This window comes from Hydra vulgaris, chromosome 11 (assembly GCF_038396675.1).
Source record: "Hydra vulgaris chromosome 11, alternate assembly HydraT2T_AEP".
NCBI classification, from domain to species: domain Eukaryota; kingdom Metazoa; phylum Cnidaria; class Hydrozoa; order Anthoathecata; family Hydridae; genus Hydra; species Hydra vulgaris.
In genome coordinates, this window is record NC_088930.1 from 38,254,813 (window position 1) to 38,269,342 (window position 14,530).

At 26.6% G+C, this 14,530-nt stretch overlaps 1 protein-coding gene across 5 annotated transcripts in view; it reads left to right on the forward strand.

Moving 5' to 3' along the window:
* The window catches only part of LOC100201272 (uncharacterized), a 39,430-nt gene extending 25,203 nt beyond the window's left edge, over nt 1-14,227 (forward strand). For all 5 annotated transcript variants that reach the window (XM_065810996.1, XM_065810998.1, XM_065810997.1 and 2 more), the window contains 22 exons: nt 280-453; nt 551-780; nt 944-1,153; nt 1,299-1,367; nt 1,536-1,653; nt 1,877-1,996; nt 2,127-2,202; nt 5,155-5,248; nt 5,382-5,425; nt 5,503-5,626; nt 5,795-5,907; nt 8,000-8,126; nt 8,813-8,966; nt 10,306-10,375; nt 10,462-10,534; nt 10,710-10,795; nt 10,903-11,032; nt 11,169-11,210; nt 11,316-11,375; nt 11,457-11,665; nt 12,050-12,326; nt 13,500-14,227. In XM_065810996.1, coding sequence (XP_065667068.1) covers nt 280-453; nt 551-780; nt 944-1,153; nt 1,299-1,367; nt 1,536-1,653; nt 1,877-1,996; nt 2,127-2,202; nt 5,155-5,248; nt 5,382-5,425; nt 5,503-5,626; nt 5,795-5,907; nt 8,000-8,126; nt 8,813-8,966; nt 10,306-10,375; nt 10,462-10,534; nt 10,710-10,795; nt 10,903-11,032; nt 11,169-11,210; nt 11,316-11,375; nt 11,457-11,665; nt 12,050-12,326; nt 13,500-13,985 — 3,086 coding nt within the window. In that variant the 3' untranslated portion in view covers nt 13,986-14,227. The remainder of the gene's footprint in view (nt 1-279; nt 454-550; nt 781-943; nt 1,154-1,298; nt 1,368-1,535; nt 1,654-1,876; nt 1,997-2,126; nt 2,203-5,154; nt 5,249-5,381; nt 5,426-5,502; nt 5,627-5,794; nt 5,908-7,999; nt 8,127-8,812; nt 8,967-10,305; nt 10,376-10,461; nt 10,535-10,709; nt 10,796-10,902; nt 11,033-11,168; nt 11,211-11,315; nt 11,376-11,456; nt 11,666-12,049; nt 12,327-13,499) is intronic.
* The last annotated feature ends 303 nt before the right edge of the window (nt 14,228-14,530 follow it).

The following is a 14,530-nucleotide window of genomic DNA, read 5'->3' on the forward strand; positions in this document are numbered from 1 at the left end:
AATCATATTATTATTGAGACAAAAGAACCTTACTTAAAAGATTAAGGGACATTTTAGGTTTTCAAGACATTTCATATATTAGTTTTATATAACTAAATTGTATTATAAACTATATTTTTTTGAACAAAAAAAACAAACAAACAATTCCAGCAGAGTTGTATTTATGAATTAGTTATATGAAACTGGCAAGGGCAATAGCGCGGAGACATCTAAAAAGAGTTTATAAAATTTTTGGAAGTTCCCTCATAGTATAACATGTATGTTTTATATTTTTATTAGCTGCATGCTCTCTTGACATGATTGAAAATGAAAATTACATCATAGAAAAACATGTTTTTGTTGAAAATGAAGTTGCTTTTATCAAATGTAAAGATGGTTTTAAAATAAATGGGAGCAGTCACTTATCTTGTTTAGAATCTGGTTCTTGGAATGAAACAATTCCATTGTGTGATGGTAGATAATTATTATTATTATGTAACTAATGTACAATAATGTACTAAGTATAAATAATGAATTGATTTTAAGAGTTATTGTATATTTGTTTTTTTAGATATTAATGAATGTGAGGGGGAAAAATTATATAATGATGATAATTCTATTAATAAAAATGCTATTTGTGATGTAAATGCTCAATGTGTTAACAACTTTGGTTCATATCAATGTCAATGCAATGAAGGTCTTTTTATGGTTAATTTGAAATGTGAGCATGAAAAAATTGTAACCAATGATAAAGTAATAACAACACCTGCACCTCAGAGTTTTTTTTGGTTGGATAACTTGGTACTTTTATTCTTTTATTTCTTTTAAATTGCAAATTTAAAAGTGTTTTTTTTTTCTACAAATTTAATGTGAATTCAAACATTTAGATTTATCTTTCTACAAATGTATTTATATAAAAGTAGTATAGAAAAATAAATAAAATAAAAATTTAAAATAATTTCAGATGGCCAAATACAAAAATTCTATTATCGATGAAGTAAGTTACCTGCAGGCACTTAGAAAAAATTTTGGAATTATATCTAAGTTACCCTATTACAATTGGAGACTTGATGCAGTGTCTCGCTTAATAGAGTCCTTACATTTAGCTGTTCAATTGAGCAACGAAGTTATATTTAATGAAAATCAAAAAGATAAATCTGTTAATTGTATTCAGGTATAAACTTATTAGAGTTTCTAAATTATTTTTTTAGTTTTTTACAGACTTCAGCTACAACTTTCTTTAGATAGCCAGGCTTTGCATTCTGCTTGGCTCTGAAAGTCTGGTATTTAAACATAATTTATAGAGTATTTTATTTTAGATATTTGCTGCAAGTGTCAGTTCCGTGCTGACTCTCGACCTTAAAACAGAATGGGCAGAAATAAACAAAGTATATATTTGGAATTTAAATGTTTACTATAAAAAAAACTATAAAATTTTACTACACCTTTAATATAAAATAAGGTGTATTTTTCATAGCCCTCTATATCTGAAATAACCTGGACTTAAATTTTCAAGTAATATTCTTATTTCAATTAAATAAAAAAACTCTTTTTAGCAAAAAAATGGAAGTATTCTTTTAATGAAATACACAGAAGAATATATTTTAAATAAAGTACGTCCAATTCAAAAGAATCAATTAACTGATTTATATGGTATTACATTTGAAAATTTAGGTAAGTAATAGCAAAATTTATTTTTAAATGATTTTTAAATAAGTTTGATGTTATCTCTGAGGTGGTTTCTAAGGTTTTATGTTTTATATACATCTTTTGTGAGAAAGTTTCTTAATATTTGTGCCATATGTTTAGCGAGCATTTGATTTTTTATTTATATATTTGTGTTTTGGAAGCTTTTGTGTTTTGCATGATTACAAAATGGCTTGTCTTTTTTTAACAGACATCAATATTCAACCTGTGACAACTTACTATAAAGACAAAGCTTTTAAACTTTCTATGATCAAAGATAGTGTTGGTGTTTATGTCAAAGTACCAAACACCAATTATCCAGTGATAGAAAGTAAGTTGTCATATTTTATAGATTATTGCATAAGTATGTTGAGATATTTTGAAAAATGCATAAAAAATAGTAATAAGGTTATTGAAAAATTATATTGGATTTCTTAAATTTGTTTTTATTTTTATGACAGGTTCTATAAGTGTAGCTATTATTTATAAGTACCTGGACAAGTTGTTACCAAAAGTTAAAGTTGAAAATGTTTTAAGGTAGAACTTGAGTTATTGTTTATAAAAATAATTTACTTGCATGATGGTTTGCACTGTGCTCTCCTGAGACTACCAGGGTAAATTTTGGTTTACTCTAAATTTTTTTGTTTATTTACTATTATTGGGTTAAATAAAGTATTTTAGAATAATTTTTAAAATCTAAACTAACTTTTAAACATAGAAATTTTAGATTTAATTAAAATTTCTAAAATAAATTGTGTCATTTTATGATTACATCATCTATTCAAATTGGTACAAAATGTTGCAATACAGATAAAAATAATTATTATTACGGTTAAAAGCGATTATATAAAATTTATATTTTTTGTCAAGATGGCCAACGAAAAATGTCTAATTTGTGCATGTTGCTTTGTTTCCTTTGGAAAAGGATCATATAAACGTATTAAAGTAACTCCCGCAGTACAACTTCATATAGTACAACTTCATATTCAAAACTTATTTTAGAGAGAATATGATGTAGAAAAAAGAGTGTTGTCCAAAAAACATTTGTAATTCTTGCAAAACAAATTATATGCATTGAACAGGGGTGAAACATCAAAGTTATATGATTGGATTGAGAAAATATCTCAAATTAACAGACAAAAACTCAGCGGCCGTATTCTCATCTCTCCGTTAAGCTTAACGGAGCTTTTGTCTGAAATTTCATTACAATATTTCTAAGTAAAGAAATGATGAAAATTTATATAAATTCGTTAAAACAAAACTTATACCAAAATAAAACATTTATGTTTAAAAAATTATAATTTTAAATAAATTTTTTATGAATGTAATTTAAAAGAAATTTTTGACTAACACTCTGTTAAGTTTAACGGAGAGATGAGAATACGGCTACAGAAGATCATCTGATATTAGTGAAATATCTGAACAGATCATAACAAATAATCAAGATATTGTTGATAAAATTATTTAAAAGATATTTCCTTCTTGCATTTCTACAATAAATTTCCTTAAACAAATTTATAATATTGTATAACTCATATAATATTTTAGTTAATAAACTATTTCTTCAATTATTGTTTAAAAAAAAACAAAATTTAAATTTAGCTCAGAGTCTATGCTAGTCAATGCATAGTCTATGGTAGACTTATTAAATATTAGTGTGTTATTTTTATGTTTTACAAATATAGTAATATCAGAGTTTTTCCTACTTTAAATTTTGGTAAAAATTTAAGCAAAGGAATTTCTCACTTTTGGTGTAAGAGTAGCTGTGAAAAACCTAATTATGTTGGCTGAAAAATTTGGAAATGTATCCAGTGAGCAAGTTGCTTCTGGGATTCTCAAAATAAAAAAAATGAAAAGAGACAATATTAAATCTTTCTTTAAAAACCTTTGGAAACAACCTTCTTGTTGTTATTGGCACACATGATAATAAATGTAGCAGTGTATCCGTTAAAAACTTATCTCTATAAACTATATTGGAAATCTCTAATCTCTAAACCTGAATAAAAGAAAGACTAAGCTACTTTGTAAACATATGGGACAAAACTTAGGGAAGAAAATGTTAGAACCTAATATATCAACTCAGATAGAGGAGCTGCATAACATATTTTCAGATTTTTATGCTTTCAAAACTAAATCATTCATTTTAGGAGATAAAGAGGTAAGTCGCAGTTTGGTATTTGTAAAAGATACTTTTGATTTAATTCTTCGTATGAATAATGAAAGAGGTTTGAATCCTTATTGCACTATTACTAGGAATTCCATTGATGGTGGACAGCTTTTTCTTAAATGTGTTGTAAATATTTTTAATCCACTATGTAAACATACAACTTCAGAAAGTCTTGATGATTCCGGTGTAAAAAGATTATTGGTTTTGGCTTTAGTTGAAGATGTTTCAGATCATAATGGTAATCTTAGCACACTATTGAAACCACTAGCTCTGAGTGATGTCATATATGCAATAGCATTTGATCTAAAATGTGGTAACTTTTTATTTGGTTTAAGCAGTCACAGCGGCAAGTATGCATGTCTCTGGTGTGAAGGGAAAAGTACTCTTGAGAGCGAAAAAAAAAAGAAAGGTTCAATTGATATCAACTACAACAAGTTCATTAAAGATGGATGAAAAAAAAATCACATGATGGAATTTAAAAACTGTATTTCTCCTAGAATTGTGTATCTTGATGAACCTCTAGAAACTTTAGTAGACCATCTCATTCCTCCACCAGAGTTACACATTCTTATTGGTATTACTTCTATGTTTGTAAATATATTATATACACTGTAGCCTGATTTTGATTCGTGGCTAAAGTCGAACTATATAATCTTATAACTTATAATCTTACCACCGAACTGGTTTGGATAGTAATAATTCACAGAGACTTTTAGATAAATTAGATAATTTAGAAGTTCCTTCTAAGTGCAGCCTCTATATTACCAAATATGATATTTCTCCAATCTGTAGTTAGCTGTCTTAGAAAGTTTTCAATTATTCAAACAAAAGGTTTTAGCATCTTTATTGGAGAATCTATTGCTGAATCAGTTTTAGATTTTAAAAAAGCTTTCGAAAATCTGCAGCTTCATCTTCTGGAAAAGTTTAACTACCAATTAAGTATTAGCTGGAAAGTTCATATTTTAGTATGTCATCTTGTTCCTTTTCTTTAGCATAGTCAGTTTGGGCTTGGTGTATATGCAGGCAGGAGACAGCGCTCAGCGCTTGTTCTAGAGGTGTAATACCCTATTAGTTTAAAAAAAAATCCCTGCCCTCCCTAATTACCCCCTCCATATGTTATTTTAGGTAAAAACTATTTTTACAAAAAAAATATGTTTAAAAGTTAGTTTAGATTTTAAAAATTGTTTTAAAACACTTACCTAAACCCAATATTAATAATTAAACAAAAAAGTTAGAGTAAACCAAAATTTACCCTGGCAGTCTCTGGAGAGCACAGTGTTTGGTTCTGTTGTAATTGAGTTTTTTTTGTTTGTTTATTTTAGTCCTATGATTGGTTCTCAAGTTTTCTCATTTTCTTTTTCTCACTTATCTAAAGCATTAGTAGAACCACTTGAAATCAGATTTAAACTAAATCAGGTACACAAATTTTTGTTCTGTTTATTTTTTTTTTTAAAAGTAAACTTTTTAAAATTCTTTATATTTTTAAATTATTGATTCATTATATTGTGTTTGTAGCGTTTAAATATCAACTATTTTTGTCTGATCTTAGGTAGTTGGTAATGGAATACAATGTTCATATTGGGACTTTCAAAGGTTTGTAAAATTTTTGCATCATTACTGATTAAAGTTGCCTTTTGAAATATGTTTTTATTAAGTTTCCTTATTTTTAGACCTTATAGTGGAGGATGGGCAAGTGACAATTGCAAAGCGTCTAATGCTTCTTCAAAATTAGAAATAATTTGTGAATGCTTACATCTTACGAATTTTGCAGTCATAGTACCACAAGCATTACCGGTAACTTTGTTTTGCTTTTTTGTTGCAGTTGTCTTGATTTTATTTTTATTAAATAGTTATTTAGAACTTTAAAATGAACTTTAAAATATAGTCTTTAATATATTATATAGTATTTTATAAATTAGGTATTTTATTACGATATGTATTTTGTAATATGTTTTTTATTAGTACTCTGAAAACAGAGTTGTAAATTTAAAATTCACTCTGACAGCTGCAATTGGTGTTTTGTGTTTACTTCTGTTAGCTTTTTTGATATGTGTTTCTCACATTTGTTGCTCAAGGTTGGTTTTTGTATTTATTTTTTTCAAAATAAAAGTTTTTTATAACATAGTATCATGTACTTTGGGACTGATGCTAACACTTATTACACATTAACACTTGTGTTGTCATAGTTACAGCAGTAGGTTAAATGACTGGGAAGTCATTTTATTTACTGTTGTAGACTTAAATTTGCAAACCAGTGTTAATCAAATATTTTTTTAAATCTAGTTTCCACACTTGTATGGTTTGAATAGGTTTCTATTATGCTATTTTTTAATTTAAAGCGTGTACACGAAATAAATGTGAAAGAATAAGCATGTCATTTTTTTTCAGTGGTTGTATTAAAATCTTTTTAATTGTTTTGTATTTTGTTTGCAACATGTTGTGGTTTCAAAAAAGTATGTTAGTTTTTGGATTTAACTTGAAATTAGTTTTAAAAATGACAAAAGAAGAAGGCGTAAGAGAAAAAATCATGCACAAATATTTACAAAATCCTAATAGTAGCTACAATTCGATAGCAAAATCGTTGCAAATACATCCATACACTGTTAATTGTGTTATTCATCATTTTTCTCAAAAAAAATCAATCAAATGCAAATTTGGTGGTGGAAGAAAGGAAGGTTTTAAACATATAAAACTAGTTAGAAAACTGGTTAACTGTTTTAAAAATAACCCTAGCCTTTCACTAAGGGAATGCGCAAAAATATATGGATTTTCTCATAGTTTTGTTGCAAAAGTTAGAAACAAACATGGTTTTCATTCTTTCAAAGCACAAAGTGCCCAACCGTTCTGAAACTCAACAAAAAAGTGCAAGAACCCGCAGAAGAAAGTTGTATGACAATTTTATTTCTAAAAATTTCTGCATCATTGAAGACGATGAAACTTATATCAAGTAGGTTCATCAACAAATTCCTGGTGCTATTTATTATATTGCCAAATGTAGAGGAAAAGCAGATAAGAAATTTAAATACACAAAACATGACAAGTTAACTAAAAAAGCTTTGATTTGGCAAGCTATTGTGGTAAAAAATCAGCACCTTTTATTTCTCAGTCAACACTTTCTGGTCAAATATATGTTAAAGAATGTTTACAAAAACGATTTTACTTCTCATTAAATCACACAATAACAGACCTGTGTTCTGGCCTGATTTAGCTTCAATTCATTATTGTAAACTAGCTATGGAATGGTATAAAAAGAATAATGTTTAATTTGTGCCTAAAACAGAAAATCCCAAACTGCCCAGAATTGAGAGTTATTGAAAAGTACTGGGCTATTATTAAAAGAAAAATGAAAAAAACAAAAAAGCTTTGCAGAAACATTAAAGATATTAAAATATCATTTAAAAAAGTATCAAATATGTTTGATTTTTATTCTGTATGCAAGCTTATGGGTACCACTAAAGCAAAAGCTTGAAATTTTATTAGATTCCCACAGGAATAATTAATTTTTTTTTAATGTTTGATTTATATTATTGTATTAAAATTATTATGCGGTTCAAAATAAAAGTTGAGGAGTACTTTTTTTTAGTTGTTTTTCTACTTTCACATTTATTTCGTGTACAAGCTTTAAATATGATATGAAGGTTTTTACTAATGTATTTTTATTGTGTTACTATCACTAGAAAAATTTACAACCTCCTTTAATTCTTACCCACAATCCTTCAATTCTTATATGCAATCAAATAAGTTGCTTTTATTATGGCTCATAAACCCTATCTTCCCCAATACAGAACCATTTTTTTAATTAAAGAATTTAACATAAAAACCAAATTGAATTTGATTGATTTTGTGAAACTTTAATAGTTATTTATGACTATATCCATGGCAACCTTAAACCCTTTGTGTACTTTACTGCACTTGCCTCCTTGTGTCAGTCAATGTTTTTTTTTTTATTAATTCTTAGTCTTTAAAATTTGGGTTTTTAATTAAAAAAAAAAACTGTTTTTTTTTGCCTACATTATACTTTCTTTGTATATACATACTTTGTAACATTGTTTTAATAAAATATATTACATTAAATAAATTATAAATTGAAGTAAATTTTTTTTTTTGAATAAATTATTTAAAATATTTATCATTTGCCATTAGTATTTTTTTTTTATATTTTTGTAGTTACTGGAAGTCTTCACGACAAACTATCATTTGTAATTTAAACTTGGTTTTAATACTCAGTATTGTCGCATTCTCTGGAGGCATTATAATGTCATATCTTCAGCTTGTTCCCCAAGCACTAAATTCTGTGAGTTATTCAAGTTGTAGTAAATTAAATTACAAATATTCATTAAAATTTTGAAAAGTTTACTATTAAAATTAAATGGTATATGTCATGCTTTAATATAAATATAAACAAGTATAAAATCATACAAATCCCAAATCTTAAACTTCTAAGGTTAGATAATATTATTAAGATTTTGACAAGTTGTGCTAATTAATGACTACTAAAACTGCAACCATAGAATATTAAAAGTAATGTAAAAATTATTTACTGTATTTCTTTCAAGAGTTAGAAGGTTAGCACTAAAATAATTGCACAGTGAAGCTTTTTAAAAGCCACTAATAATTTGCTATAATGACACGAAGCGATTTTTACAACTTGTTATTGAATTTCCTTAAAATATTAATTAGTCTTCGTTTTTTTTAGTTTTAGTTAAAAGAATAGTTACAAGTGTAGATATTCTTTCAATTAAAAGTTTTCTGAAATAACCTGGACTTAAGTTAAAAGTTTTAACTGAAAAAATACCTACACTTTTAATGTCAAAGTTATTTGCTTATGCAGTATTTCAGTTTTATCATTTATATTTATGAATAGTAAATTTACTGATAAATAATTTATTATAATTTTTAAAATATTGATATTGAAGTAATTACCTTCACAAATTTTGTGTGACCACTTTACATTTAAAGATTTTTAATTTTTTTGAATAGTATTTTTGTTTCTCCCTTCTGGGTACAATGCAAATTATGGGAGTTGGTTTCTTTGGATGGATTTTTGCAGAATCCATTCAGCTCTACTTTTCCACAAGAATTGCAATTGATAAAGGAGGAAGACATCTTATTTTATTTTATTTTTGTGGATGGGGTAAGGATTTATATATATTTTTTCATTGCGTTAGTTAATGTAACATCTTATCATAACATAAAATTACCAGTATTTTTTAATAATTTTGGTAAAATTTAAATTTCATCCCAGAAAATCTTTCCAAAAAAAATTAGGTATGTTTTGTTTATTACAAATTATTCAAGTTATTTTTGGTAATTACTATTTTTGTGGCTAATCATTACTTAAATAAATTGTTTAAAATAATATTTCAAATTAACGACATGATACGATACTAAAAAGAAATGCAAATTAAAAAAATTAAATTAATAAAATTAAAAAATTGTTTAGGAAAAATTTTTTAATTTTAATTTATTTAAAAAAATTACCTGTATAGCATTAGTAAATAAGGTTTTGTATTTTGTAAAACTTTGTACCCCCCCCCCTTCCCCCTAAACATAACTTTAAGGGGGGGGGGTACAAAATTTTACAAAATACAAAACGATTTTAAATATATTAATGTCTATAATTTTCTGAGCTTCTTTGAGTTAATCAATTAGTACTTTTCAGTCTGTTTAATGTATAATATATGATACATAATAATACATTATAATATATTATACATGCAAAAGTATTATTTTATAAATGAAGTTTTCTTGCAACCTACTATGTTAGCATGGCCAAGTAGATTCTACTTCAGGCGAGTAAACCAAGGGTTCTAGGAATTCGCACATAGACTGTTAGCCAGCCGTAACAGTCCGTTAACAGGCTGTAACTACTCCGTTAACAAAGTATACACATCAACTAAGTAAGATTTAGGCGTAGTTGATTTTACAATCAACATGTAGATTCATCAACTGAGGGTTTTGGTTCGGTCAGATACTCTTTTAATTGAAAGAAAGTCTTTTCTAGATTTGAAACATAAAAAAAATAAGTTGTCACAAAATGGCAAACCCCACCCCCCACCCACCTACCTACCTAAAGCGTGGCGTAATTTATGGACAACCCCAATCTATATATATATATATATATATATATATGTATATATATATATAAATATATATATATATATATATATATATATATATATATATATATATATATATATATATATATATATATATATATATATATATATATATATATATGCAGAGTTGTTGTACTTTCTTTTTAAAAAGTTTTCCATGCAAATGGAAAAGTTGCTGTTAAAAACTTGTAACAGCAACTTTTCCATTTAAAACAGTGGATTTTTGAAAGTACTTTTTAACAAGTCACTAATAAAATTGCTTTGTTATAGTTTCTTTAGCACTTAAAAGTAAATATGAATAAATTGTAGTTTCTGTTTTTCATTGAACTTGAAAAAAGTTTTTCTTTTTATTAGGTATACCAATTGTGCTTCTTACAATAAGTGTAGTTTTAGTTTACTTTAACAAGTTTAATCTGCAATTACGGTAACTTTTTAAAATTAAGCTATCCTGTATAGATTTTTTTTTTACTTTTTGTATCAACACTTTTTTTCAAACTTTATAAATTTCAGGTGTACTCTGCATAGATTTTCTTTCGAATTGATTGGCATAGCAGTTGGAATGCCTTCTTTAATTCTTATATTGGTACATTTAAAATAATGAATCAATTGTGATTAAATATTTTTAAAATATACTAGTTTGAGTTTTTATTTTTAGTACAATTCAATAAAATAAAATTAAAAAAAAAGCATTCGACTTACTTTAAGCCCACAGTGGTTAATAACCTTTTTCTAAAATAATTATTTAAATAATATTTTAGGCTACCTTAGTGATGCATTTAGTGATTTATGTTTCAATTCGTCGAAATAAAGAACTTCTAAACCCTTTTGTTGTCATTCATACCAGGTTTGTCAATGTTTCAAAAAGCTGATACTAGATTTAAATAGTTCCTTAATTTAAAATCATGATTTTTAATTTATTCCCAAATTTTATTAACTTAAATTGTATAACAGGCGTGCACTCCACTTTTCAAAAGTTCTTCTACTCATTCATGTTTTGCTGTTGGGAGGTGTGACAATGTTTTTGCATTTTAATTCAAATACATTATACCATCATATTTTTGGTATCATTGCTATTATAGAGGTATTTTTTTGCTTTGATTTTTAAATTAAATAAAAGCAAAGACATTAATTGAAAAGCTTTTTGAAAATATTTTGAAATGGTATTTTATAAAATTATTTGAATTTTTAACTAAATGATCTAATTTGTAAATTTTTAGGGTATTTATCTAGTAATCTATCATGGATTTTTTGATAGAAAGGTGATTGTTGTAAATTGAAGTGTTAATATTGTTTTTATTTCAAAATGTTTATTCCGTATTTTGTATAATTTTCAGATTGTTTCATTTTAAAACTTTCATTATTAGAAAGCTGGTATTAAAAGCCCCAAACTAAGAACAAGCCATTCTGCAAAAGATACCGTAGTAGTATGTTCGCAATTAGATAATTTTTTTTATAATTTTTTTTTAAATTTTTTTTTGCATTCACTTTTTTTTGTAATTTTTTAGACTACTGTATCTGGTAACCATGGAAGTACTTTAGAAACATTAGCTTCCTCTCCATTGGAACAACGGAAAAGTCTTTTAAAACCTTTGTCAAAAAATCTGCCTTCTAGTGATTCTGCACAAGGGCTTTCACATGCCACTCGCACAATTGAAAGCTCTTCTGAGCAGCTTGAGTGGGATAATTCTTTTGCAGACATGTATGGGGTACAAAGGTGAATTGGTGTTTGAACTATGCATTTTCTTTTATTTTTGCTGTTGCTATGCAATTTCTTTAATTTTTGCCGTCGCCATGCAGTTTTTTTTCATTTAAATATTTCATAGCTTATTTAAATATTGCACAATCATGAGTGCCAACAAGTTGATTATTATGTGCATCTTGTTTAAATAGGTTTTTTATTGGTACATAATTAACCTAGTTGTTAAAATAAGGTAAAATACTCTAAATATTTTTCCTTTTTAAGGTCCCTTATAATATACTATTAATGTTTGCTTTATAATATTTCTAAATGTTACTTTTTTATAAAACATTTGATATTTAATTTAATATTTCTAGTCTGTGTTTTTAAAGTTATATAAAAATTTGTTTTTTAATTTAGTGTAGGACAAAGTAATGAAATGAAACCTTTACTCAACACACAAGTATCCCATGATATACCAGAAATTATTTATGAAGAAAATTTGGCTCGTTTGTCTCATTCCACCTTTGATTCTAATATTAAGTACGAATCATTTAATAGAAATGCCAATTCTCTACCCCGGCGAAAACATAGAAATCTTGAAATTGATGAGTATTCAAATGACGGTAGTTACAAAAATAAAAAGCCATTACAGCATATAAACAGTAGAGCTAGTAGCATTGTTTCCATTGAGAAAGTAAGTTGTAACCTACAAACTAATAAAATTATAAGTCCAAGCAACCTAAACATTACAGTATAATGAGCTTTGGGTTGTTTTCCCAACCCCTATAGGGGTTTAAAGATTTTTAATAAGATTTTTTAATTAATAACTGTTTTTAATACTTTTTTTATCTTGCTGATTGATAACTGATATATTCTATCCTGAGAAAAGTACCAAAAGAATTTTTAATATTTGCTTTAGATATTAATGAATGATCTTTAATTAGAAGACTATTTTCTTTATGTTTTAAAATTTCATATTTTATAAATTAACTTTAGTCGAATAGAATATAGTCCAAATAAAGTATTGTTTCTAAATTTAATTACTAGGTTTGAGGTAACTTGCAATTACTTCATAAACCTAAGCTATTTTAACTAAAACAAGTTTGGAAGTATTAGTAGAAGTTTGAAAGTATTAGTGAAGCTTAATTTTTATAGATAACTAAATAACTTTTATTAATCAGCGATATATTCTGTTGAAGCTTCAATTGGAAAAACTGATAAATATTTTTATAATTAAACGCACGCATTTAAAAGTACTAGGTTAACTATATAATGTCAAACTATGCAGAAGTAGCCTCCTTATAATTTTAAAAGATTTAGTTGAATACTGGAAAAGCTAGGGTTTTTCTGACAAGATTTAGGTTCTTTTGGACAGAAATTTAGTGTTGTTTATTTGTTATTGAATACCAGATGTTATAGCAAAACATTAATTAAAGAAAAGCATTTTGAAAAAGATTTAACGACTTGATGTTCAAATGCCAATCGCTGGTTTTTTGTCCTGCTGTAGCATCCTTGGTACTTGTAGTTTATATAAATAGACTTAAAATATTTGACGCGAGATACATTTTTCAAATTAGTAAAGCAAACTAATGAAATAATTGGCAAAAAATGCATTCTTAAGTATTTTGAATAATCTCCCATATTTACCTATATTTGTAAAAAAAGTTTGGTTTGATGTAAAAGTTTTTTGCGTTTGCAGGAGTTTTAAGTGATTTTGTGCAATAGTGGGTATAGAAATTTTTAAAGTAGTGGGTACAGCACAGAAAATTTTATAAGAAATCTTGAAGTTACAAGTTATATAATAATATTTATATATTTGTATGTGTAAATTAATCGGTTTATAATTAAAATATTTGTCGTGCTTTAGCATTCAAGTGGAGCTGCTAACCAAGTTATTCCTGTTTACTTTCCTGTTGCACCCCCGCACTACGAAATGACAATGAAAAATGACGAGGAAAGTAGCGATGCATTTCCTGATAGCACTGATAATTCTTGTCGTGATAGTCCTGATGCTTCCTGTCGTGAAAGCTTTGTGATAGACTCTAATCGAATGTCGACTATTTCTTCAGAACTTACAAATATTCTTTTTGAACTCCAAGCGTTCAACACTAAACCAAACAATGTAAAATCTTCAGTAAGTTTAAGGGACACAATTGATACAAATCTTGATAAGTCATCTACCTTTCGACCTCAAGGACAAAAGACTAAAACTATGATTGAAAAAGATCAGAATATTACAAAACAACTTCAAACTGACAATAACCGTATTCGAGGAGTGAGAGGTAGGACTCGTGCTGAGGCTGACCCATCAGACGGTTATCACGCTATTTCTGATAACTATGGTAGCCTTTAGTTAATTATTTTAGACTATTAGATCTCAGTTTTTTTACTACAGATATTATTGAGTCCTAAAATATTTTCAGACAAAAAAAGTATACTACCGTACATTTTTATTTTTTTTATTTGACTTTAATATATTTCTTATATTTTCAAATAGTTTATTTTTAAAAATTTATCGTCACAAAAAAATCTGTCTAAAGTATTTTTTATATAAGCTAAACTCGTAGGGTTGCTAAATAAAAAAATTGATGAAAAGCATTTGTTTTCAATACGTGTTCTAAACTGCTCAAGAGAAGAATTTTTCATTTTGTGCGCAATTGCTTTTTTTAACTCTGAAACTTTTTTTATTTCGTTGCTTTCTATTAAATCGTGTAAATAAAGAGTTTTATAACTTTAGTAATATAGAGCTTATTTAAAACGCTGCTTTTAAATTTATTTGATTTTCTGTTGTATTGAATTATTCAAAAATCCTTGCATGCATACCAAGAATTTCATATTGCATAATTTCTTAAAATAATAAAATTTGGTTTGGTAAGTTTTACAACTAACAAAACTTGG